This window comes from Panthera onca, chromosome A1 (assembly GCF_046562875.1).
Source record: "Panthera onca isolate mPanOnc1 chromosome A1, mPanOnc1 haplotype 2, whole genome shotgun sequence".
Classification (NCBI taxonomy): Eukaryota; Metazoa; Chordata; class Mammalia; order Carnivora; family Felidae; genus Panthera; species Panthera onca.
Genome location: NC_138339.1, coordinates 240,449,950 through 240,476,285, shown reverse-complemented (window position 1 = coordinate 240,476,285; position 26,336 = coordinate 240,449,950). Strand labels below are relative to the sequence as shown.

Here is a 26,336-nt window from a genome sequence, read left to right as displayed (position 1 = left end):
CTTAAGTTCTGCCGGTAAAGACAGACTCCAGCCTATGAAAAAGCCAGGCCCTCAGCAGGATAAAAGATACATCCCCACCAAGCCAGCTGGATGGACAGACAACTGTCAAGTCAGGTAGACAGACAGATACACCCCCGCACACATGCTGGACAAACAGACCCTCAGTCACTAGTCAGACAGAAGATCTCCAGCTAGCCAGACCCCAGCTTCTGGGTCAGCCTCCCTGCCTCCCAGTCACCATCATAGATGTTATGGATGGCCCAATGACCCCTCAGTGTTGCACCTACTCCTCAGGTACCACCAGTTTCCAGTGACCTTTGACCTCCAATGATATCCACTAACACCACGGTCCACAAAAGACCCTTCATGATCCCACAGTGACTCTTCCTCGTTTACTCTGGTATACACTAGTCCCTAATAACTACCATTAGCATCCATGAGTACTCGGGGATTCAAGAGTGTCCATGAGTCCTCCATTGAACATCCATATATTCTCAAAGTTCCTGATACTTCTGTGTCCCACTTCCCTGAGTCTCCAAAAACCAATAACTGTCCAGGAAATCTCAGTGATTTCGTTGGCATTCACTGTTGTGCCCTGAGTAGGAGCCCTCAGTGACCTTCCCTCTTTTGACCTCTCAGTTACTTAAACTACCACTCCCAATCCCAACAGCCCCTCAGCTACTTTCACTGTGTCTCACTGACCTCCAACGACTGCTAGTAACATCCACTGACAATGCCCCATGAACACCCAAGGAACTCTCAACTGACTTCCTATTAATTCACTATCAATGCCCATCCTCAGTGATCACTACTGACCATCTTTGAAGTCTTAGAGATGAAACTGATAAATACTGAGTCCACAGTAATCCCTCAATAAATGAAACATCCCCACTGATCATCCACTTTGACTTCTGTCACTTAAACCTGGGTTAGCAAACCACAGCCTGAGGCTACACACACACACACACACACACACACACACAAGAATGTTTTGTGACATATGAAAACTACATGAAATTAAAAGTTCAGTGTCCGCAAATAGTTTTATTGACACATAGACACACTCATTCCTTTACATGTTGCCTATGGCTTTCACACTGCCGTGGTGGAGTTGGTAGCTAGAACAAGACCAGAGCCAGCAAAACCAAAGACCAAAAAGACTTTTAAAAAAGTATGCCCATCCCTAACATAAACAACACTCTAATAATCCCCTAATGAATTAAATCCACAACTTGAACCAATGACCCTGTCAACCCCTCAATGACTTAAAGACCTCACCCTATCCGTTACCCTTTGAGAGCTTGATGACCTCAATCTGGACTCCTGAGATACCCCCTCCAGTGACACCCCCAGAAATTCCTCCCATGACCTTGGTGAAGGGTGGGCTAACTCATCTACCCAGGCGGGACCCCTAGGCCCCTCTCTGCTTTCTCCAGCCTCCCCTTGGTGACCCGGGGAACTGGGTCACCAAGTTGTCCTTTGGCCTTTTCCTGCCTATTTTCTGAAGGTGAGGCAAAACGGAGAAGCTCTTTGAAAGCGTTGAGAACATCTCCCCTCCCTCCCCCTCCAACCCACTTCTATGTGGTCAGTTCTGTTTCCCGGCAGGTTTATGCGGGTTGAGATCCTTGAATTAAGACTGGTTGGTTGCTTCCCCAGCTCCTCTTAGCCTGACCCAGAAAACGGAACCTCAGGAAATACGGAGATACAGAAGCATCCACTTCCATTAGGTCTTTCTCACAGCACGGGTGCACAGGTGTCACCCATCCCCCCCACCCCCACCCCCGCAACCTCCTGCGACCTCTCTCGGGCCCCGCCAGAGCGCACGGGCGAAGAACACCCCCAACCCAGGGTCCTCGAGGCAAGAGTGGCAGCTCGATCTCGGCGACCGTGTCCACTCACAACTGCAGCACCACTCCGGCTCGGAGCCCAGTCTATGTCTCAGGGAGACCCGACGGGGGAGGCCAGGCGAGAACGAATGGCCATCTACCGAACGCGGGCACTCGGAAGGTTGGCCCCGGGCTTCCAAGCAAGAGGAAGCGTCCGCGGGATTGTGCGGTGTCACCCGACGTGCCCCGCGCGCAGACCAAGCGAGGCGCGGGCGCCGGACTCGGTCCCGCCGCACAGCCGCAGGCGACCCGCCGCGCTGGCTGCTACGGGTCCCGGGGCCTGCGGGCGCTACCAGGGCGAGCTCCGGACCGCCTTGGCCGAGGGGCGCGCCCTGCTGGCTGTCGCGCGATTCCATTGGGTCGCAAGGCCGGAGGCGGGGCCTCCGCCGCCAGCCGCGCCTCCAGCATGCTGGCTACTGGCTACTGGCTCGGGGCTCAGTCCTCCGACACGACACAGCTAGCCCGCGGCGTCTGAGCCGCAGGTGGGACGTGGCGCGGAGCGAAGCGTCCGGGAGCAGCTGGAGGCGGGCTGCCGGGAGGGGGTGGCCCTTGCCGGCGAGTTCAGCGTGAGCGGGCGAGAGCGGACCGCCAGACGGTGCGCTTCGGCTCCCAGTCCTGGACAGTCTGGAGGTCTGCCCTCCTTCCGTCTCTCCCTCTGTCGGCGTCCGGGGCTGTCTCCCGGCCTCGAGGTAAGTTGTTCTCTCCCCAGCACGGCTCTGTCACTCTCTCCCCTGTCTCTGTCTTCGCCCTCCGCCTGCAGGGCCCCAGAAGGCGAATCCACTAACTGCCTGGCTGGACCGCGCCCATCCCAGCCCTGGCTCTCCTGACCGCGTCTCGCTCCGGAACCGCGCACAGCCGTGGCTTCCGTGACCTCGTCCCGCTCCAGAACCGCGTACGGCCCTGGCTCTCATGACCAGGTCCCGCTCCGGAACCGCGCACACCCCTTCCTCCCGTGACGGCGTCCGACTCTGGAACCGCGCACACGCCTGGCTCTCATGACCTCGTCCGGCTCCGGAACCGCGCACACCTCTGGCTCCCGAGACCTCGTCCCACTCCGGAACCGCGCACACCCCTGCCTCCCATGACCGCATCCCGCTCCGGAACCGCCCACGCTCCTGGCTCTCGTCACAGCGTCCCGCTTCTGAACCGCGCACGCCCCTGGCTCTCGTGACAGCGTCCCGCTCCGGAACCGCGCACACTCCGGGCTCCCGTGACCTCGTCCCACTGCCGGGCTGGGCAGCAGCAGAAGACGGCGCAGCAAGGGCAGGCAGGCGCAGGCTCAAGCTGGAAGCTGATCACCAGGGCCTCTCTGGGAAGGAAACGGCTGGGGGAAGAGCGCAGAGGCCCCGCTGAGGCGGGTGTGGTCGCTGCGCTCGGATAGACGCTGTGGCCTCGGGTGCTTCACGTGGCCCCTCTGGCGTTGGTTTCTCCTCGGGTGAAATGCGGCCCTTGCCGACTAAAGGGGCGTGAGGAACTGGTGTAGGTTAAAAGAGCGCCTAGCACATCTTGAGCGCTCACTTTGTAGGCGTCTTTGTCACTAGTTATAAACACTCTCAACGTTACAGGGGGGAGGTGCAAGCCGTGCATAGGGAACGGTAATGCAGCATCGTAGGCATTTGGTAGGTGTTACTTATCATCTTCTGATTATGAGTAGCTGAGGAGGATAGTAATACAGTCGCCACTAATAACAATCTAACAGTAACAAGGTATCTGTAATATTTTGTTACATAAGTAATGTTATACGTTATAATTCGTATACAGTGTATATTGTTATATGTATCATATATCATGCTTGTTAAATACATACTACGTTACAGTTATTGTTTGCAATACAATACAATTGGGTGTATAGGGTAGATGCAGAGAGGTCTGAATGCCGCCCTCACTGTGCCGCTTCCGGGGGTGGGGGGGGGGGGGAGGGGACTTTTGCCAAGTCACTCAACCATGTGGGGTGGTGCCTCAGCTTTCTTACCTACGCGGTGGATACCTACGTATCCACTTGGGGAAGACCTGGCGATGACTCAATGCCGTTGGCACAGAGAAGGCGCGTGGCCACTACCATTAGCCCTGCACCGTGCTTTCCGGAAAAGTCTGCATTCGCCTCTCACAGGCCACGTGCTTTGTGTCCCTACAAGCCACTCTGTGCCCTAGGACTTTGATCTGGTTCCTCTTTTCCTTCTCCCTCCCCTGGTCTGCTTGGTGTGCCTCCCAACCAGGACATCCAGGCCTGCTTAGCCACATGGAAGACTGAGCCTGTGCACTCCACCCAGGCTGGCAGTCGGCCAGGGAATGTGAGGAAAAACCACCACAAAGATGTGCTTCCATGTAAGTCGGGGCTTTCAGGAGTAGATGGGGCTCTGCACCCACCCCTCACCGCAGCACAGTCCAGTCCACCCCAGTTTGCTCCCAGAGCACTCCCTCCCAGGTCCTTGCCAATCCTTGCAGTGGCTGCCTTTCTTTCTTTTGTTCTTTTAAGTTTATTTTTATTTATTTTGAGAGAGACAGTGTGAGCAGGGGAGAGGCAGAGAGAGAGAGAGAGGGAGAGAGAGAAAATCCCAAGCAGGCTCCATGCTGCCACCTGTGGGAGCCCCACTCCAGGCTCCACTGGAATTCACCAACTCTGAGACCATGACCTGAGCTGAAACCAAGAGCGGGAGGCATAATGAACTGAATCACCCAGGCACTCCCGTGGCTGCCTTTCTCCTGAGCAGCTCATGAGTGTACCTAGGTGGACCCCTGCTGCGTGTGCAACATCCCTGCTGGCTTTCATCCAGGAGGCTGTCAGGGGCTTGGTGCCTTTTCTCATCTCTCCCACTGGCAGATGATCAGGCACCAGTGGTCCTGTCCCTGCTCCAGGAGGAGGGACACGGCCACTACATCAATGGCAACTTCATCCAAGTCAGGCTGGGAGTCAGGGACAGGGTGGACATGGTGGGGGTGACAACAGGATCTGGGTGGTGAACTTAGCCTTTATCAGGGAGCAGACGGAAGCCGGGCCTATATTACCACACAGGGACCCCTGCCTCACCCCTTGCTAGACTTCTGGCGCCTGGTCTGGGAGTTTGGGTTCAAGGTTAGCTTTGGGGGGGCGGGGGGAGCTAACATTCTGAGTCCTCCCTTGGCCTTGTTTTTCCTGTCCCCAATCATTCCTCTCTCCCCTTATCTTTCGTGTCTCCGTGATCCTAAAGGCATGTCGAGAAATGGAGAATGGGCAGGTAGGTGTTCTCAGCTCTCTAGGATGCATTTCCTTGTGCAGGGAGAAGGTGAGAGAAATCTTGCTAGCACCTCCCTAATGCTAGTACTGAAAGGCCCAGTTCTTGGAGTGACTCCACTATTGCTCTTTAATTTTTTTTGTTGCTGTCTTTCGTCTTATTCATGGTGCTTATCCCTGCAGTGTTCACAACCCCTCTACTGCTGGGCTTCCCACCCCAAATCTGCACCATAGACCATCAGGTCCTATACTCTGGCTTCCCTGGTACAGCTCTGATGTCTTTTTGCCTCTCCTTCCTTCACTCTGCTCTAGCCAGTTTGGCCTTTGCTGTTCCTCAGATGTGTCAGGGATGGCTCTGCCTCAGAGCCTGTGCCTTGGCTGTTCCCTCTGCCTGGAACATTCAAGGCTACTTCCTCCATGAGACCTTCCTGGATCTTAACATCATTTAAAACTCCCAGAACTCCCACTCTCCTTCCCTGTCCTATTTTCCTTTTTGCCTCACAGTTCTTCCCACTTCTAGCATACAAGGTAATCTACACAATGTTTATTCTCCATCTTCCTGATAAGAAGGAAAGTCCAGGAGGGCAGGGATCTTTATTTTGCCTGTTAGCATAAATTAGTTCCTCAGTAAACATATATCAGCATCGAAGGCACATGATTCTGCATTCTGGCCTGCATGGACAGGGTTGTGGGGTGGGTAAGTACTGCCCCGGGCGAATGGCTGATCATGGAGTATGCACAATCTGTAGTGACGTCCATTTTTCATTCCTGACTTTGGTAATTTGTGGTCGGTGTCTGCCACTCCTTAAGTCAGTCTGGCTAGAGTGAAGATGAGCAAACTTTAGCTGTTGTAGTAGGTCTGTCTTGCAGCCTTTTTCTTTTTTTTTCTTGTAAATAAAATGTGTTAGAATATAGCCATACTCATATGTTTATATATCATGTGTACCTGCTTTCATACTACAATGGCAGATTTCAGTAGTTTCAAGATGGGTAGATTGAATGGCTCACAAAGTGTAAAGTAGTTATGTATTATCTGGGCCTTTATAGGAAATGTTAGCCATCTCTGGGCCAGAGGTTTATCAGCTGTATTAATTTTTTTTCAAAGAAGCAGCTTTGGGTTTTACTCATTTTCTTTATTTTTTTCATTTCCTATTTCATTAATATCTTCTCTTCTTCATTTTTCCTTCCTAAAGGTTATTTAGGTTTAACTTGCTCTTATTTTCCTAATTTCTTAAATTTGCATCATTGATTTGAAATTTTTCTTTTTTTTATGTATAAGCATTTAGTGTTATTCACTTTTCTTTAAGCTTTAGCTACATCTCCCAAACGTGATAAGTTGTGTCTTCTCCAATTAGTTCAAAATATTTTCTAATTTCCCTTGTGATTTCTTCTTTGACTCGTGGTATTTTACCACAGTTGTTCTTAGTTTCCAAATATTTGAGGATTTTCCCATATATCTTCCTGTTATTTTTAGTTAATTCCACTATGGTCAAGGAACAACTTTATATGATTTCAATCTTTCTAAATGTACTGAAACTTGTTTTATGGCTATGAATATGGTCTATATTGGTAAATACTCTGGCACTCAGAAAGAATGTGTGTTCTGCTTTTGTTGGGCGGAATGATCTATAAATATCAAGTCAGTCAAATTTACTGTGTCTTTGTTGAAAGACATTTTAATATTTGTGTATCTTCATTGTGTTTTATAAATCTTAACTGATTACTTTTCTCTAAATGTTCTATCAATCGCTGAGAGAGGAGTGAAGTCTCCAGCTGTTCTATAATTGACAATTAGTATAATGTTATTTAAGTCTTATGTTTTGTGTGGCCTTTTCGGAGGGGGTCTACTTGCCTTATTTGCTGAAATAATATTGAAATTTTCTAATTTTAAAATTATCTGGTTTGTCTTTTCAGTTCTGTCAGTTTCTGCTTCAGTTATTTTAAAAATCTGTAATTGAGTACATATACAGTTAGGATTATGTCTTCCTGATGAATCAATCCCTTTTCCAATATGTAAGGTATCTTTTTATCTCTGGTAATATTCCTTTTTCTGAAGTGTACTTTGATATTAATACAGCCATTTAAGTTATTCAGGTGTGCATATCTTTTTCCATTCTTTTACTTTTTAAAAAAATCTATGTTCATCCTCATTTTTATTTTTTTGAGTTTATTTATTTATTTTGAGAGAGAGAGAGAGAGTGTGTGTGTGCGTGCATGGGGGAGGGGCAGAAAGAGAGAGAAAGAGAATCCCAAGCAGGCCCTGAGTTCTCAGCGCAGAGCCCCACTGTGGACTTGATCTCACTAAACGTGAGATCATGACCTGAGCCAATATCAAGAGTCAGATGCTTAATAGACTGAGCCACCCAGGCACCCCCATCATTATTTTTAAAGTGTCATGTAGGTGGCATATTGTAGGGACTTACTTTAGTATTCAGTCTGACAATTTCTGCCTTTAATTGGAGTATTTAGTTGTTAATATAATTATCAGTAATGTTGAATTTAAACCTACCATCTTTCTGTTTTCTATTTGTTCCATCTGTTCTTTGTCCCTTCATTCTTCTTCTCTGTCTTCTTTCAGACTGAGAATTTTTATGAATTCATTTCATAGTCATTATTGACTTATTAGCTATACCTCTTTGTATTATGTACTTAGTGGTGGCTTTGGAGTTTACAAGTTAGGTCTAATTTATCACAGTAAATAATATTATACCATTTCATTTAAAATATAAGAACTGTAGCATATTTCAATTTTCCCATTCCATGCTTCATGTTATTGTTGCCATAGGGTTTAATTCTAAATATGAAATACTCTACCATACACTGCTATTATTTTTGCTTTAGGTTATCTTTTACTTAATTTTTTAATTTTTTATTTTAACTCCAGTGTAGTTAGCATACAGTGTTAGTTACAGTGTACAACACAGTGATTCAAAAATTCTATACGTTACTCAGTGGTCATCAAGATAAGCATACTCTTAATCCCTCTTACCCATTTTACCCATTCCCCCTTCCCCACCTCCCCTCTGGTAATCATCAGTTTGTTCTCTATATTTGAGTCTGTTTTATGGTTTCTCTCTTTTTTTTTTCTTCGTTCATTTGTTTTGTTTCTTAAGTTCCACGTGTGACTGAAATCATGTGGTATTTGTCTTTCTCTGACTGACTTACTTCGCTTAGCACTGTACCCTCTAGATCCATCCATGTTGTTGCAAATAGCAAAATTTCATTCTTTTCTGTGGCTGAATATCTTCCTTATCTATTCATCTATTGATGGACACTTGGGCTGCTTCCATAACTTGGCTATTGTAAATAATGCTGTAATAAACACAGGGGTGCATATATCATTTTGAATTAATGTTTTCATATTCTTTCATATTCTCAAATACCAAGTACTGTGATTACTGGATCATAGGGTATCATGTCATCTGCTAATAGTGAAAGTTTGACTTCTTTCTTACCAATTTGGGTGCCTTTTATTTCCTTTTCTTTCTGATTGCTGTGGCAAAATTAAAACCTTCTGTACAGCAAAGGAAACAACAACAAAACTAAAGGGCAACCTACACTGAATGGGAGAAGATATTTGCAAATGGCATATCCAATAAAGAGTTAGTATCCAAAATATATAGAGAACTGATGCAAGTCAACAGCCAAAAAACAAATAATCCAATTAAAAAATGGACAGAAGGCATAAACAGACATTTCTTTTTCTTTTCTTTGAATTTTAATTTAAATTCTAGTTAGTTAACATATAGTGTAATATTGGTTTCAGGAGTTAATTTAGTGATTCGTCACTTACATATAACACACAGTGCTCATCATAACAAGTACCCTCCTTAATACCCATCACCCGTTTAGCCCATCTCCCCACCCACCTCCCTCCATCAATCCTGAGTTTGTTTTCTATAGTTAAGAATCTCTTATGGTTTGCTTCCCTCTCTCTTTTCCCTCCTTCCCCTATGTTCATCTGTTTTGTTTCTTAAATTCCACACATGAGTGAAATCATATGATATTTGTCTTTGTCTGACTTATTTCACTTAGCATAATACACTGTAGCTCCATCCATATCATTGCAAATGGCAAGATTTCATTCTTTTTGATGGCCAAATAATATTCCATTTTATGCATATACCCCATCTTCTTTATCCATTCATCAGTCGATGGACATTTGGGCTCTCTCCATAGTTTGGTTACTGTTGACAATGCTGCTATAAATATCGGGGTGCATGTACCCCCTTGAATATGTATTTTTGTATCCTTTGGGTAAATACCTACTGGTGTAATTGCTGGGTCATAGGGTAGTTCTATTTTTAACTTTTTGAGGAACCTCCATCCTGTTCTCCAGAGTGGCTGCACCAGTTTGTGTCCCTACCAACAGTACAAGAGGGTTCCTCTTTCTCCACATCCTCACCAACATCTGTTGTTTCCCATGCTGTTAGTTTTAGCCATTCTGACAGGTGTGAGGTGGCATCTCATCGTGGTTTTGATTTGTATTTCCCTGATGATGAGTGGTGTTGAGCATCTTTTCATGTGTCTGTTAGCCATCTGGATGTCTTCTTTGGAAAAATGTCTATTCATTCCTTCTGCCCATTTTTTAGCTGGATTATTTGTTTTTTGGGTGCTGAGTTTGATAAGTTCTTTGTAGATTTTGGATACTAACCCTTTATCAGATATGTCATTTGCAAATAACTTCTCCCGTTCCGTAGGCTGCCTTTTAGTTTTGTTGAGTGTTTCCTTTGCTGTGCAGAAGCTTTTTATCTTGATGAAACACTAATACTCCGTTTTTGCTTTAGTTTCCCTTACTTCCAGTGATTTGTCTGGTAAGAAGTTGCTCCCGCTGAGGTCAAAGAAATTGCTGCCTGTATTCTCCTCTATGGTTTTGATGGTTTCACGTCTCACATTTAGGTCTTTCGTCCACTTTGAATTTATTTTTGTGGATCCAGTTTCATTCTTCTGCATGTTGCCGTCCCATTTTCCCAACACCATTTGTTGAAGAGACTGTCATTTTTCCATTGGATATTCTTTCCTGCTTTGTTGAAGATTAGTTGACCATATAGTTATGGGCCCATTTTTGGGTTTTCTATTCTGTTCCATTGATCTCTGTGTCTGTTTTGTGCCAGTACCATACTGCCTTGATTACTATAGTTTTGTAATATAGCTTGAAGTCCAGAATCATGGTGCCTCCAGCTTTGCATTTCTGTTTCAGTGTTGCTTTGGCTATTTGGGATCTTGTGTGGCTCCATACAAATTTTAGGATTGTTTGTTCTAGCTCTGTGAAAAAATGCTGTTGGTATTTTGATAGGGATTGCATTAAATATGTAGATTTCCTTGGGTATAGACATTTTAACAATGTTTGTTTTTCCAATCTGTGAGCATGGAGTGTTTTTCCAGTTTTTTGTGTCCTCTTTCATTTCTTTCATAAGCCTTGTATAGTTTTCAGAGTACAGATCTTTTACCTCTTTGGTTAGGCTTATTTCTAGGTATCTTATGGGTCTTGGCACAATTATAAATGGAATCAATTCTTTGATTTCTTTTTCTGCTGCTTCATTATTGGTGTATAGAAATGCAATAGTTTTCTGTACATTGATTTTATATCCTGTGATTTTGCTGAAATAAGTTCTGGCAATATTTTTGGTGGAGGCTTTCAGGCTTTCTACATGGAGTATCATGTCATCTGCAAATAGTGAAGATTTGACTTCTTCCTTGCCAGTTTGGCTGACTTTTGTTTCTTTTTGTTATCTGATGTTCCTTTTATCCCCAGTCTTTTTTTCTTTTTTCCACTTTAAATAGTTTCTATTGCTATGTCGTCATGGTCTTTTTTTAACCGTTTCTTCTATGTCTAATCTATTAGACAGTGAATTTTTTATTTTATGTATTTTATTTTTCCTCTCTAGAAGTTCCATTTAGGTCTTCTTTATACCTTTTGTTTCACTTTCATCATGTTCATGTTTGCCTTTTCATCTTCAAGTATAATTAAAATGTTTTTAAAAACTGTTTAAAGGTCTATTCTTTCCTCATCCCTGCCGGATCTTGTCTTCACTGATTTTTCTCCTGGTTAAGGATTTTGTTGTTTGTTAGTGTGTCTAGTAAATTTTTATCGGACGCTTGACATTTTTAATTTTACACAGGTCACTGTTGGATTTTATTGTCTTCCTTTAAAGAGTGTTGGACTTTTTCTGGAGGGTAGTTACTTTTTGATGTTTGATCATTTTAAGGTTTGTTTTTAAGCTTTTGTAGGGCAGGTCTAGAGTGGCCTTTATTCTGGAACTAATTTCACTCTACTCCTAAAGTGTGGTCTTTTTTTGGTTCCCTACTGAATGCCCTTATAGTCAGTCAGGTCTCTCCACTCAGGCTGGAAGGAATGTAAATTATTTCTGTCCCATTATGAACATTGCAGGGAATGTTCATCTTATAGGTTCCTAGTTATTCTCCTTTCTTGGGAAGTTATTCTTGCCTAGTTTCATGACATATTTTCTCAGATTATTACTCAGCTAAAAATAGTCAAGGGGACCATATGCAGACTTCTGGAGGTTTGTTTGTTTACTTTTGTTTGCATATCTCTGTTCTTTCCAGGACTCTGCCCTTCAAATTCTAGCTGCCTTCTCCTCCCTTAGCCATAATCTCTGGCTCCTCAACTCGGTGGGATCTCTGGACTCCCCATGTCCTGCAGCCTGGTGACTGCCTCTAGGGAGTAAGCTGGAGTAGTCATAAGATTTAACCCATGTGTTTCCCTTTGTTCAGTGATCACAATCCTGCAATGCCTGTGGTCCAATGTCTGAAAACAGCGGCTCATAAAAAACATATCCAGTTTTTTAGTTGCTTACAGTATGAGAATATTCTGGCCTGTCTTCCTCCTGCATAGTCAGAAGCTCAAGTCACCACTATGTCTGTGTGTGTTTAATCTGACAAGGCTCTGCCAGCTGGCCTGCACTATAGCTGCAGCTGTCTGTGCTTCCAACAGCAATGCCTGAGGTGTCCTGTGGGAGTGTGGACGTAATGAGCTAGAACTCTAAAGCAGACTGCCCCTCTTCATTCCTTGCCCTTTCTCCCTTACCTTTTTGAAGAAAAAGTGTGAGCGTTACTGGGACCAAGAACAGGAACCACTACAGATTGGACTATTCTGCATCGTGCTGGTAAGCTGGAGCAGAGGTGGGAACAGTGTTTTATGGAGTCTTGAATGTTAGGGAGGTTTCACAGAAGATTCTCAGGATGGAAGGCTTTTGGGCTGAGCCTGAAAGGATGAACAGTTTTCCCACAGCCCCCTCACACTTATTAGTATGCAAATAGTCAGAACTCAATACATGCATTCATTTTGCATTTTAACTATGAGCATGATTATCTCTGTTATACAAATGTGCCTTGTTAAGTTCTTAAAATCCTTATTTCCCTTAACATTTCAAAAGTCAGGAAAATCTGTCACCTCAAGTCATACATACAGTTGGTACATGAGAAGTGCAATAAAACTCTTGTAGAACAAAAGAAATCTCTTTTTTTCACTATAAATGAGCTTTCTGGGGTGTTTAATCATATTTCTTCTTTCCCTCCTCCATCAAATGTTTCCTTCAGGAAAGCCATGGGGGATGTTTGAGCTGAATGCCTTTTAAAAATAATGTTGTTTGACTTTGATTTTTAATCAGAAATGTTTTGTTTTCTGTAAATGTCTTTTGGCACCTGTAGTCTTTGTTCTCCCTTCTCTTCCCACCTGCCCCACATCCTCAGACAAGGGAGACATGGCTGAACACAGACATCATACTCAGGGCACTTTAGGTCACCTTTCAGAAGGTACTGAAAAGGGAGGAGGAGGCTCCCATATGGGGAGAGCTGTTTTCTGTCTCCATTTTCTCATCTGTCAAATGGGCATTAGCAATAGTACTTATCTTCTCAGTTATTATCTGTTGGATTTAAATGAAAGATGTTTAGAATTGAGCCTGACATGTAGTAGGTACTCATAAATGTTTTTTTTTAATTATTTGTCCCTCTTTTCCTGTGTTTCAGGAATGCTGATCTGTGTACCAGCTGCAATATATGTCCTGGCCAGACAGAGGAGTCACTAGCAATCCTGAACATGTGCTCACCATGGCGAAGGAAGCCCATCACCTCCAGGGATATGGCCCCAGGCCCCTCTGTGTCCACTGCAGGTTCAAGAAATGGGTTTTATGGGAGTCTGGTGAGACAGAGGTGATTGGGAGTGGGGGAGGGAGGCAGGGAGGCCAGTGCAGAACTTGGAGCCAGTCTTGCAGTTTGAGTGCCTCTTTTTTTTTTTTTTTAATACGACATTTATTGTCAAATTGGTTTCCATACAATACCCAGTGCTCATCCCAACAGGTGCCCCCCCAATGCCCATCACCCACTTTCCCCTCCCTCCCACCAGCCATCAACCGTCAGTTTATTCTCAGTTTTTAAGAGTCTCTTATGGTTTGGCTCCCTCCCTCTCCAACTCCCCCCCCTTCCCCTCCCCCATGGTCTTCTGTTAAGTTTCTCAGGATCCACATAAGAGTGAAAACATATGGTATCTGTCTTTCTCTGTATGACTTATTTCACAGAGAGCATAACACTCTCCAGTTCCATCCATGTTGCTACCAAAGGCCATATTTCATTCTTTCTCATTACCAAGTTGGATCCCATTGTATATATAAACCACAACTTCTTTATCCATTCGTCAGGTGATGGACATTTAAGTTCTTTCCATAATTTGGTTATTGTTGAAAGTGCTGCTATAAACATTGGGGTACAAGTGCCCCTATGCATCAGCACTGAGTGCCTCTTGAGAAACCTGAGGCTACACTGCTCACACCACATCAACTGAAATTTAGCATTTATTGGGCACCGACTGCCTGCTGGGGAGTAAGCACACAGTTGATGCTCAACAAATGTTAAACAATTAAAAAGCGTTTTCTTTTAAATTGTAATTGGGGGATTCTGAGAATCAAAATGTGCTGCAGGGGATCCCCAGTTAGGACCCTCACTGAAAACCCCAAATGCCTCATACAAGAGGGGTTGTGGGCAGGTCCTGACCCAGCTTACTCTTATTCTTGCTTGTCAGTGCAGGTTGTGGGTGAACAGGTGTCCCGTGCACTGTGGATTAAACAGGTGCTCTTGACCCAGGTATGAATAGGGCATGTGTGCTTGGGTGCAGTGCAGGCCCCATGGCCACCAGGTCCTGCTCATGTGTCCTCTTTCTCCGCCCCACATGATCCCACCTAACTGCAGCCTCTTTGGTGTGGTCTTGGAGATGAGAAAGCAGCGGCCTGTAGCTGTGCAGACAAAGGTGAGAGCCTTAGTCTCCTCAATTCAAGGACACATGCCTCTTCCTCTTGTCTTCCCTTTTTGATGATTCTTCTTCCCCCACGAGGAGGAGTACAGGAACAGGAACCTGGTGGTTCAGAAGTTCTTCTCAGCACTCCAAACCTCCAGCCCCCTTTACCAGAACTTCAAGGAGGTACCGAGGCCTCCTGCCTACTGTCTTCCTGTCCACCATCAAACACCCTCAGAGACTAGGACCAGAGCAGAGGTCTGTGGACACCATCACTGCAGCATCTAGCCCCTGGACTCCCTCTGGGAGCAGGGACTGACTATGATAACTACCTTTGTTCTCCTCCTTGTGACCTTATCAGACTCCGCCTCAGCTTACCCCCCAGAGTCCATGGTGACTTCCATCAGGGGTCTGGCAACTTTCCTCCACGCCTCACAGCCTTCCCCTCCTGTCCTTCCCCAGAATTGTACCCCACTCTATGACGACGCCCTTTCCTTCCGGATCCTTCCCACCACACGCCATTAGCCTGGTGAGGTCCTCAGGCACCCAGCCCTATCTCCTCATTCTTCCCTTTCCAATTTCTCATGCCCAAGGTAACCCTTTCCTCACCCTTTCAACACCGGCCCCTTCCCTGCTGTTCAATTTACCAAACATTCACTGGCTCGCTCTTTGCCTGCACTCTGGGAACCTGCCCCAAGACGACACTTTGATCCCAGAGATCTCATTGCCTCTGCTTCTAAGGCTCGCCTCAATGTTAGCCGTTTCCTTGCTTCCCCGGTCATTAACTTAGCAAATATTTCTTGATGCAGCCCACTTGTCAGGCGTCGTGTCAGGTGCTGGGGGCACGGACCCAACCTTCCTTTGCAGCAGAGATGTCACCCCTCCTCTTTAAGACTAGCTCTCCATCTTGAGGCCGTCCCTCCCTCCCCTCTACAAGCCACTTCCTCATTCCTTTATTCAAACATCTGCACGACAGGACCACCCCGCAATACCAATACGCTGCGCCCTCCACCCGCCAGGCTGGCCCCTTCCCTCCATCCACCTAACTAGCCGGGCCCTCCGGACGCACAGCGAGACGCCCCTCACCCAGAGGCCCCTCCCTCTCGCCTCGGAAACCCGCCCGCTCCCCCGCTCCCGACCCGCCAGCAGCCTCGGGCGGGAAGGAAGCGGGCGGTTTGCGCGCCGCGAGCGCTCCCCACCCCCTCCTTCCTCGAGCTCGGCGTCTTCACTTCCTCCCCGCCCGCCTGCCCGCCCCGCCCGCAGGAGCATCTCGGCGCCCGGGTCCCCGGCGCCCGCTATGGCCGACACGGACACGTACGCGGTGGTGCAGAAGCGCAGGGCGCCCCCGGGGCCCGAGGCGGGGGCGCGGGGGCGCGGCGCGGAGGAGGCGCCGCTCTACAGCCAGGTGCTGCCGCGCGCCCGGCGGCCGCAGGCGCGCGCAGAGGAGGCGCAGGGGGCGCCGCCCGGGCGCGGTGAGTCCGGGCCGCCGGGGTGTGGGCTGGGAGGGCCGGCGCCCGCCTGCTCCTGCGCCAGACGGCGTGTGGCCGGTGTGGAGGGCCCCGCGGCCTCGAGGACCCCCGCCCCTAAGGCCGGCCTGGTCACGGCCAAGGCTGACGTCGGTGCCTCTCCGGCCGCGCCTCTGGGACTGTTGCCCGCCCCGGCTCGGCCGGAAGTGCCCCAGGCCTAGCCGCGGCCCTAAGTCTGGGTCCGTTTCTCTGGCGACACCAGCTCGTCCGGACGGAGGTGGCCTTTGGCCCCGCCCCTACCGCGCCGGCCCCCAGGCCCCCACCCCCAACCCCTGGGAGCTTGGAGGATGAGGCTCTGCCCCGGGTGGGTTCCAGAGCTCCACGGGGCTGCCTGAATCGATCCGTGGGGGTGGGGGGTGGTTTTCTGCCCACAGTTCTGGCTGACCAAAGCCCCGCTGGGCCTGACGCCTACGAGGACGTGACGGATGGAGCTCAGACCGGTGGGCTAGGTAAGTCAAAGCCTGGGTTGCTGGGATACCGCAGCTTGGACTGAAAACCAGGTGTTGGGGGTTTAGCGATAGTGGCATGGGGCTCCCACTCTCCGAGTCCTGTGGATGTGGCTGCAGTAAATCACAAGGGCCTGAAGGCTTGAGGATGACCTTCCACACATGTCCACACCTCAGCTTCTCCACGAAACCCACGGTGCCCTTCTTCCAGGCTTCAACCTGCGCATTGGAAGGCCTAAAGGGCCCCGGGACCCCCCTGCTGAGTGGACCCAGGTGTGAGTGCTGCACCCCTGCCTGCCTGTTGCCCCACATGGGCACCTGGACTGCTGACGGCCATTCTCTGCTGTGCGAAGTGTTGGGAATGGGAATGATGGTCCTGGATCAAAATAAAAGTTTCTCAGGGTGGAAATACGGGGCTTTGCCCCAGTGATTATAGCATTCAGGGCCTGAGGCTGGGGGAGGTAGCTGGGAGATAATGGCTAGTGAGACCACACTGAACAGATTCAATAATAAACATCAGGATGGGCCCAACCCCAGGGTACTAGGCAAGTTCCCCCAGGTGTGAAAGAGAAGATGGACAGATGGGCTTCTGGAAACTGCCCCCATCACCACATAATGGACTAGTTCATCTCAGTATCTGAGTCTCCCTCGCTCAGACATTCAGCTGGACACAGAGAAATGGGTGGGCCCTAAAAAGGACTGCTGGCTGCTCCTCCCTGCCCCCCATCATTTGGACAGATCCACGCCAGGCATAATAACCAAGCAGACTGATTTCAGACAGGTAAAAAATCCCCAGATGGGTTACACAGTCAGATGGGCCCCCAATCAGGACAAATACATAACCATACACCTAGACAGCCAGATTTCAGAGGACAGTCCACAGCCGGATGGATGGACCTCCAGTCAGATTAATCAACCAACACCTTGACAGATCACGCCCAGCAAGAGAAACCATCAAAAAGACCCCTCTCCCAGATAGGCAGCTAGCCAGATACCAGTCAGATGGACCCCTAGGTGGACAGACTCCCAGACAGACATAAGCAAATCCTTAGCTGAACAGACACACAGACATCCTCTTAGCTAGACAGACCCACCCCCAAGTGGGCAGACTGACCTAGTCAAACAGACTCCCAAGTAGCCAGATGGACTCCTAGCCAGCCAGATAGACCCTTGATTGCACAGACACCCCAACCAGCCAGACAGCCTTCCAACCAGGCAGATAGGTGGACTTCTAGACAAGTGGTTAGTCCCCACCAACTCCTCAATTCCACAAAGCCCACAATTTAGCGGACAGATTGATGCACCACCATCTGGGAAGACTTCCAGGTAGATCCCCAAGCAGTCAGCAGGCCAGAAAAGTAGATGGACCCTCAGGTAGATAAACATCCTAAGCTAGACAGATGGCCCACTGTCCAGACCATCTACCAGCCGGGTGTACGTTGCAAATCAGCAGGTCCTTTGAATAGGCTAGATCCCTGCTAACCGATAGGGCCCCATTGGATGGATGAACTTCTAATCAGACACATGACAGATGACCCCAGCCAGACAGTGAGACACTATGCCCAGTCAGAGATAAACGGACCCCCAAGCCAAGCTGGACAGATAGAACCCAAACCAGAGGAACAGGTGGACCCCCATCTGGAGAGATGAATGTACCCCCAACAAGTCAGACCCTATTTAGACAGACCCTAGTCAGACAGAAAGACCCCAAACCAGGCTGATTCTGAGCTGCTCACAGAGACCCCTAGCCAGACAGACCCCCAGCCATTGAACTGGATGCCAGATGCACCAGTTTGGCACAAATCTATGGCTAGTGAGACAGACATCTAGCCTCACAGACAGATGGACTGACCCCAGACTGACAGATCAGTCTGTAGCCAGATCGGCTGATAAACCTCCAAGTAGATAGCTGGATAAATGAACTCCAGACAGACTGAATCTCAACCTCACAAGATCCTCAGGAAGACCCCTGGCTAGACACAACCACAGACCCTCGGCCAGAAGGATTGCAGCCAGACAGATCTCCAACTAGGCAGGTAGACACTCTGTGAGCCAGAGAGATCTCCAGCTGGACAGACAAAAATGAGCCACCCAGACAAAACAAACAGTCCTTCATCAAGATAGATTTTAAACCAGACAACCCCAGGTGGACAGAAAGACAAGAGTAAATTTATACTTGATGCTCCTAAACCCTGATCTTGCTCTGTGAACCTCTCTCTCCATCTTATCTTCCTAACAATGTCTAGTTCATTCAGGTGGATTCCCAGCCACTCTTCCCCAGCACAGTGCCCTTCCAAAGCTATTGGAAAGTATCCTGTGTCTGTGATGAGCATGGGCCACTGAGGCCTTCACCTGCCACCTGCCACCTGCCCAGCCACACCCACACCGCTCACAGTTACTGTGAGAATTCAGTAAAAGAGAGAATATAAAGATTTAGTTCAGGAGCTTATGCTTGATAAATGTTAGACCATAATCATGTCTGGGCCCCTGTATTCAATATTGGTTCTGAGACAAGTCATTTGCCCTTTGAGTGTTGGTAAAAGGAAGTGAAACTTGCCTTGGTGCTTGCTGGCATTGGACTTAATTTGTCAAGTGCTGTAAGGTCTCTGCACAAGATGCAGTGAACCAGCAGAACCCAGGAATTTGCAGAGAAACCTAGGGATTCCCCAGTTTAATGGGGAACGGGAGGCCAGCATCACCTGGAGTCCAAACTGTCAGGCAGAAATTGGAGCTGACCTTTATGGAAAGAGGCAGGAAGGGAGACCCAAGGCTGCTGGTAAAAGAGGAAAGTTGAGGTGTCATTTAGAGTATAAACTGGCCTCACCAGCCAGTTCATTTGGCTCCAGAGACCAGAAGGGGAAAAACAGCAGTATCTTGGAAGAGAAGCAGCCCATGGCAGAAGGAAGAGGCATATTTCCCTCCTCAGGGGAGGGAAATCCATGCCAATTAGAGTATTGGTCTCTGGGGTCTGTTTTGAGGCCAGTACCCACTCAGCCCAGTTTCCTGCCAGACACTATGACTATGGGATACAGTAGACATTTGTAGGTAAGATTTTCTTGTTGACTAAGTCTAAGGTTGAACTGTTTTTAATTCTTAGCAGCCCATTCAAGACTGAATGAAGGGTTTTCCTGCTTTGATTATCTGAGGAAGGTGATCAGCAACATAGAAAGTCTGTAGGCTTGCAAGGCAGAACATGCAGGAGAGTGTTGGGTGGGGCCATTTCCATATTTTATCTCATTTAATCTGTAAAATAATATTTATGAGTAAGTATTGCCACCGATCCCATTTTGCAGATGCAGAGGAGACTCAGAGAAGATGGCTGTTAGTTTGAGATTCACACCTAGATTTAGGTCTCACTGTTTGGTGGTATAGAAATATATGGCTCTTAGCTACAGAAGCCCTAAATCATTAAATGAATATAAATAGCTAGCACTGAGTGCTTGGTATGAACATGGCCTGAATGATTGATCTCCAGAGCAATTCATGCACACAGGTAAGTTTGTTATCCCCACTTTACAGAAGCCATGAATAACTGCACTGAACACAACATCATTTGATATGTCTTTAAGTTGGCCTGTATCATAGTGATTAATAGCTTGGATTCAGTCACTTACCAGTGCTATGATTTTGAGCAAGTTTTCAGTTTCTCTCTGGTTCAGTGAGTTTCCTACTCTGTAAATGGAGGAAAATGTTACTTTTATCACAGGGCTACCACACGAATGCTTAATCAGAGCAAGAGTGAATCTAGATTTTTTGTAACACACATAGAAAAGGAGATTTCTTATTTTTTCATGGATTATTCCCAAAATAAAACAATTCTAGGTAGTCCTAGTCTTGGTTAGGAGTTGTATTTTAAGTCAGTGGGCAGAAAAATGGTTTACTCATCATAGGTTATTGAGATAAGTAGTCGTTTAGGAAAAAAGTTTGAGCCATACATCATACCTTAGAGCAGTACAGATCCTAAATGTATCAGATTTAAATATAAAATATTAGGGACGCCTGGGTGACTCAGCCAGTTAAGTGTCCAACTCTTGATTTCAGCTCACAGTTCGTGAGATCAAGCCCCAGATTGATTAGCGCAGAGCCTACTTGGGATTCTCTCTCTTCCTCTCTCTCTGCCCCTCCCCGAATCATGCTTTCTCTCTCTCAAAATAAATAAACATTAAAGTATATATATAATATATTTATATATATATAAAATATTAAACCATAAGTATTAGAAGAAATTATGGGAAATTTTCCTTATAATCTTGGACTGCAGCAGTCCTTGCTAAGTATGGAAAGACAAATCAGAAGCCCAAAAGAAATGTAAATAAATTTTAATACTTAAAAATATTTCAACCTCACAAAAATTACCGTCAGCACAGTCAGAAAATGAATGACAAATGTGAAAAAAATTTACAACTGAGATCAAACAAAAGGCTAATTTTCTGACATATAAAAAGCTCCTAAGAACTAAGGCCCAAAGCTCAAAACAAACATAAGGTCAATATATGAATTATCTAGTAAGTGATAATTGTTTTATTTATTTTATGGCACATTTCTCTTATAATATACAACTTGGTCCAGGGGACATAAATACTTAGGAAAATATGAGAAAGATAAGTGTTTGTTAAGCCATACCAGCATTCAAATCAATTTCAGATGGTTTAATAACTGCAGACTGTCCAAACATAAACACAAAGTGCATTTGAAAAGTGATTTCAGTGGGATGCCATAGATTTCAAACATACCTACAGCCGTGTAACCTTGCTTTAAGGAAGACTTCTCCAAGAGATCTGTCCTGGGGCGCCTGGGTGGCTCAGTTGGTTAAGTGTCTGACTTTGGATCAGGTCATGATTTCATGGCTCATGAGTTCAAGCCCTGTGTTGGGCTCTGTGCTGACAGCCTGGATCCTGCTTCAGATTCTGTGTCTTCCTCTCTCTCAGCCCCTCCCCTGCTTCTGCATGTTCTCTCTCTGTCTCTCTCTGTCTCTCTCTCTCTCTCAAAAATAAACATTAAGAAGAAAAAAGAGAGGTCTGTCTGTCTTTCTGTTCTGGGATTGACAACTGACAAGGTTAACAGGCTGACTGCCATGACCTCTTCAGCCCCAAGCGCTACTTCAAATACCAGAAATAAGAATTTGCATATTATTTCGCTTAACTTACACTAGAGAACAAGACCCCAGTTTTAAAAATTTCTGTGTTCCCCCATGGGTTTAGCAGAGTTTTGGGTCAGTGAATATTTATTGAAATTAATAAGAAAGGAAGACTGTTGGTGAGAAAGAGCTCTAAAGTATAACTGTGCCTGCATTTGAACAGAGCCTCAATTGGGGTTAGACAGGGCAAATGCTCTTATATTGAATACTTAAACAGAAAGAACTCAAAATGCTTTCCGTGGGGCTTTGGCAAAGACCAAGGCTCTTGCTGTATATTTTCCATTATTCTGAATTGGAATGCATTACAATGTAAGTATTTTCTCCTCTGAGTTAATAAATACAGTTAGTAACTCCTGCAAAAGGGAGCAGCCACTTTTAAAGATGTCACTGAATGTAATGAAATTTAGTCAGAAGCAAATTAACTGGATGCCTTCCAAAAGTGCATAAAAAGATATCAAGACTTTTACCTGCAAAAAGTAACTGGGGGCGGGGGCCTGGGTGGCACCTGGGTGGCTCAGTTGGTTGAGCATCTGACTTCGGCTCAGGTCATGATCTCCCAGTCAGTGAGTTGAAGCCCCACCTCAGGCTCTGTGCTGACAGCCTCTAAGTAACTAAGTTTGGAAGCTGGTTGCCAGGGAAACCAACCATATGATTAAAGGGTTGGAACATTCAGCCCCACCCCTGACCTGCTGTGAGGTGAGGTGAGGTGGTACCTGGAGATTATTAAATCCAGTCACCAATGGCCAGTAATTTAATCAGCCATGCCTACGCAATGAACCTTCAAAAACATCCCTGAACTGCCAGTTTGGATAGCTTACAGGCTCGTAGACCAGCATGCATCCACATTCTGGGGTGGTGACACGCCTTAAACGCCATAGGGACAGAAAGTCCTACATTTGGGACTATTCTGGACCTCACTGTATGTATCTCTTCATTTGGTTGCTCATTCATATACTTTGTAATAAATCCTTAAACTAGTAAGTAAATTGTTATTCCTGAGTTATGTGAGCTACTCTACCAAATTAATGAAACCTAAGGAGGGGGTTGTGGGAACCTCCAATTTATAGCCAGTCAGCACAGGTAACAATGTAGACTTGAAATTGGCATCTCAAGGGGGCTCTCGAGAAGATGGTGGCATAGGAGGACGCTGGGTTCACCCTGTCCTGCTGATCACTTAGATCCCACCCACCTCTGCCTAAATAACCCAGAAAACCACCAGAAGACTAGCAGAACGGACTCTCTGGAGCCAAGCGTAGAGGCCCACGGAAGAGGGTAGGAAGGGTGGAGAGGCAGTGTGAGCTACACGGACTGGTGGGAGGGAGCTGGGGTGGTGGAGGGGCAGCCCGCCTGGCAAGGCAGAGCCCCTGAGTCTGACTTGCAAAAGCGGAGGGGCTGGACTGCGTGAGTTCTGACAGCCAGCGGGACTTAACATCTGGAATGTTAAAAGTCAACAGCTCTGCTTGGAGAGCGAGCGGGAGGGCGAGAGGACACTGGGAGGGAGAGGTGTTGAGCCCTGGAGGAGCTCAGCTCGGTGGGGGAACAAAGGCTCTGGCCAGCGCCATCTCCCTCTCCCATCCCCCAGCCGAAATCCCAAAGGGAACCAGTTCCCCTCACGAACTTGCTTGCACCACGCAAACACCCAACGCTGTGCTTCTGTGGATCCATCCCTCCAACAGATCTACCTGCCTCCCTCCCAGTGCTGCAGGGCCCCTCCCGCTGGGGACCACCAAGGGCAAAGCAAGCTAAGCCTGCCCCTCCCACCCCTGTGCACTTTGCGGATCCACCCTGGCTGATATGCCAGATCCCATCAAAGCAGCACCACAAGCCTGGCAGTGTGCAAGTAGCCCAGACAGGGGCCACACCACTCCACAGTGAATCCTGCCCCTGGGACAGGGGAAGATAAGGTACACACCAGTCTGTGGCCCCAGCGGTGGGCTGGAGACAGACATTGGGTCTGACTGCGGCCCCGCCTGCAAACACAAGTTACTCCAGACAGCACAGGGGAAGAGCCCTGCAGTTCTGCACCATTCCAGGGACTATCCAAAATGACGAAACAGAAGAATTCTCCTCAAAAGAAACTCCAGGAAGTAGCGACAGCTAATGAATTGATCAAAAAACGATTTAAGCAATATAACGGAACAAGAATTTAGAATAATAGTCATAAAATTAATCGCTGGGCTTCAAAAAAGTAGAGAGGACTTTTGGAATTCACTAAGAACATGTATGAATCATATAAGAAAGCCCAAATGAGCTCATCCTAGCCTGGGATGCTTCAGGCCATGACATTACAGAGGATTCTGTGCTGATCCATGAGTACTACACGGGGAAGCCCCCAACCCCATTCACCTCATTGTGGACATGAGCCTTGAGATTGGCCATGTGAGCATCAAGGCCTATTTCAGCACTTTAATGGTGTCCCTGGGAAGACCAAGGGGGTGATGTTCATACCTCTATTAGTGAAATATGCACATTATGACTAAACACATTGAGTTGAGCTGATCATGGAGTCCTGTTTTAGCCCCAACCAGGTGATCAGACTCTCAAGCGACTTTCAGCAAGTATGAGGGACATTGGCTTGCATATAGGATGCCCTGAGCACAGTGTTGCAGTATGCAGAGGATGTGCTGTCTGGAAAGGTATCAGGTGACAATACTGTGGGCCACTTCTTGATGAGTCTGGTTAACTAAGTGCCCAGGATAATTCCTGATAACTTTGAGACCATGCTCAATAGCAACATCAATGACCTGTTGATGGTGATCTACCTGACCACTCTCACACGGTCACAGATTGTCCTCAGTGAGAAACTTGTAAACCTTCAAATGGGCCCTAAGCAGTACTCCTGCCAGGCTTGGCCACCCTAGGACCAGAATGGAGTGAAACAGGATGGTTTCCTCGTGGTTTGAGTCAGACTGAGTCAACTACTTGTGACTCTAAATAAACATAGCCTACCTTTGTAGATGAAGAGAGAGAGAGAAAGAGAGAGAGAGAGAGAGAGAAACTAGAATATAAAGGATTCAGCCCTAGAACTCTGCCAAATGGCAGGGGAGCAGCTAAAACTCACTCTGGATCAGAGGGACTAAGGAGTTCCATGATTACCATTTTCCCTCCACCATGACAGCATGGACAGGAGTAGGGTTTGGGCATCCTAGCTGGTCTACTGCCTCAGTGGGCCCCAGGCTCCTAGCCCATACCAACCACAGCCATCCTACCAAGGCAGTCCCAGCATGGCACATACTAGAAAAATCCCTGGCATGGTGCATACTGGAACGCATACTGAAACAGCTCCAGCCATCTTGCCTAGGTAACACAGGTGCAAACCTCAGTATACCTTCAGCACAGAGAGCTTAGGACTGTCCCAGCCATGTCCACATCAGCTTCAGCTGTTCTACGAAGATGCCCTCTGAAGAGGGCAAGGGTTTTATTTATTATTTTTTTTTACGTTTATTTATTTTTGAGACAGAGAGAGACAGAGCATGAATGGCAGAGGGGCAGAGAGAGAGGGAGACACAGAATTGGAAGCAGGCTCCAGGCTCCGAGCCATCAGCCCAGAGCCCGACGCGGGGCTCGAACTCACGGACCGTGAGATCGTGTCCTGAGCTGAAGTCGGACGCTCAACCGACTGAGCCACCCAGGCGCCCCTGGCAAGGGTTTTAAAAAACAAGGATAGGTTAAGGGATCTCTTGGATAATATCACACAAATATTCACATTATAGGGATTCCAGAAAAAAGAAGAGAGAAAGGAGCAAAAAAATATTTGAAGAAATAATACTTGAAAACTTCCTTAGCCCGGGGAAGTAAACAGACATCAAGGTTCAGGAAGCACAGAGAGTTTCAAGTAAGATGAACCCAAGGATTTCCACACCATGACACATAACAATGAAAATGTTAAAGATTAAAGATAAGGAGAGAATTTTAGAAGAAACAAGAGAGAAGCAACTACTTATTTATGAGGGAAACCTTATAAGGCTAAAGCTGATTTTTCAGCTGAAATTTTGCAGGCATTATATATTCAAAGTGCTGAAAGAAAAAAACCTACAACCAAGAAGACTCTACCTTGCAAGGTAGAATTAAGAATCAAAAGAGAGAAGAAGAGTTTCCCAGACAAACAAAAGTTAAAGGAATTACCACTAAACCAACCTTACAAGAAATGTTAAATGGAATTCTCTAAGTGGAAAGAACAGGCCATAATTAGAAGAAAATTATGAAAGGAAATAATTTCATGAGTAAAAGCTAACATACAGAAAAGGTAGTAAAGCAATCACTTATGAAGCTAGCATTAAGGTTACAAGATGAAAGTAGTAAAATCATTTATATCTAAAAAATTAGTTAAGGGGACCCAGAAAATAAAATGATGTAAAATATGATAACATATACATAAGATGTGGAGGAGAGCAAAAAAGACTTCTTTTAGAATGAGTTTGGGGGTGTGTCTGGGTGGCTCATTCGATTGGGTGTTTGACTCTTTATCTCAGTTCAGGTCTTGATCTCAGGTTTGTGAGTTCAAGCCCCTCATAGGGCTCCATGGTGTGAAGCCCATTTTTATTTATTTATTTATTTATTTATTTATTTATTATTTTTTTATTTTATCTTTTAAGCCTACTTAAAAAAAAAAGGTAGAATGAGTTTGAACTTAAGTGACCATCAACTTAATATAGACTGCTATATACTAAGGACATTACATATAGACCATATGGTCACCACAAAACAAAATCATATAATAGATAGCAAAAAATAAATAGAAAGAAAGCCAAGCATTACATTTAAAAAGTCATCAATCGGGGCGCCTGGGTGGCGCAGTCGGTTAAGCGTCCGACTTCAGCCAGGTCACGATCTCGCAGTCCGTGAGTTCGAGCCCCGCGTCAGGCTCTGGGCTGATGGCTCGG

General features: G+C 46.6%; 1 protein-coding gene and 1 pseudogene across 1 annotated transcript; both read left to right on the top strand.

Annotated features, from left to right (window-relative positions):
* The first annotated feature begins 1,975 nt into the window (after positions 1-1,975).
* Positions 1,976-21,292, top strand: PTPN18 (protein tyrosine phosphatase non-receptor type 18). The gene is given in 15 exon segments (XM_060634248.3): positions 1,976-2,245; positions 2,348-2,575; positions 4,103-4,211; positions 4,708-4,784; positions 4,864-4,951; positions 5,055-5,101; positions 12,156-12,224; positions 12,811-12,873; positions 13,087-13,229; positions 14,135-14,168; positions 14,249-14,359; positions 14,444-14,602; positions 15,243-15,816; positions 16,245-16,319; positions 16,528-21,292. Coding segments are annotated over 15 exon segments (2,115 nt in total). The 3' UTR covers positions 16,596-21,292.
* Positions 16,792-24,847, top strand: LOC132680614 (eukaryotic translation initiation factor 3 subunit F pseudogene; annotated as a pseudogene).
* Positions 24,848-26,336: the final 1,489 nt, after the last annotated feature.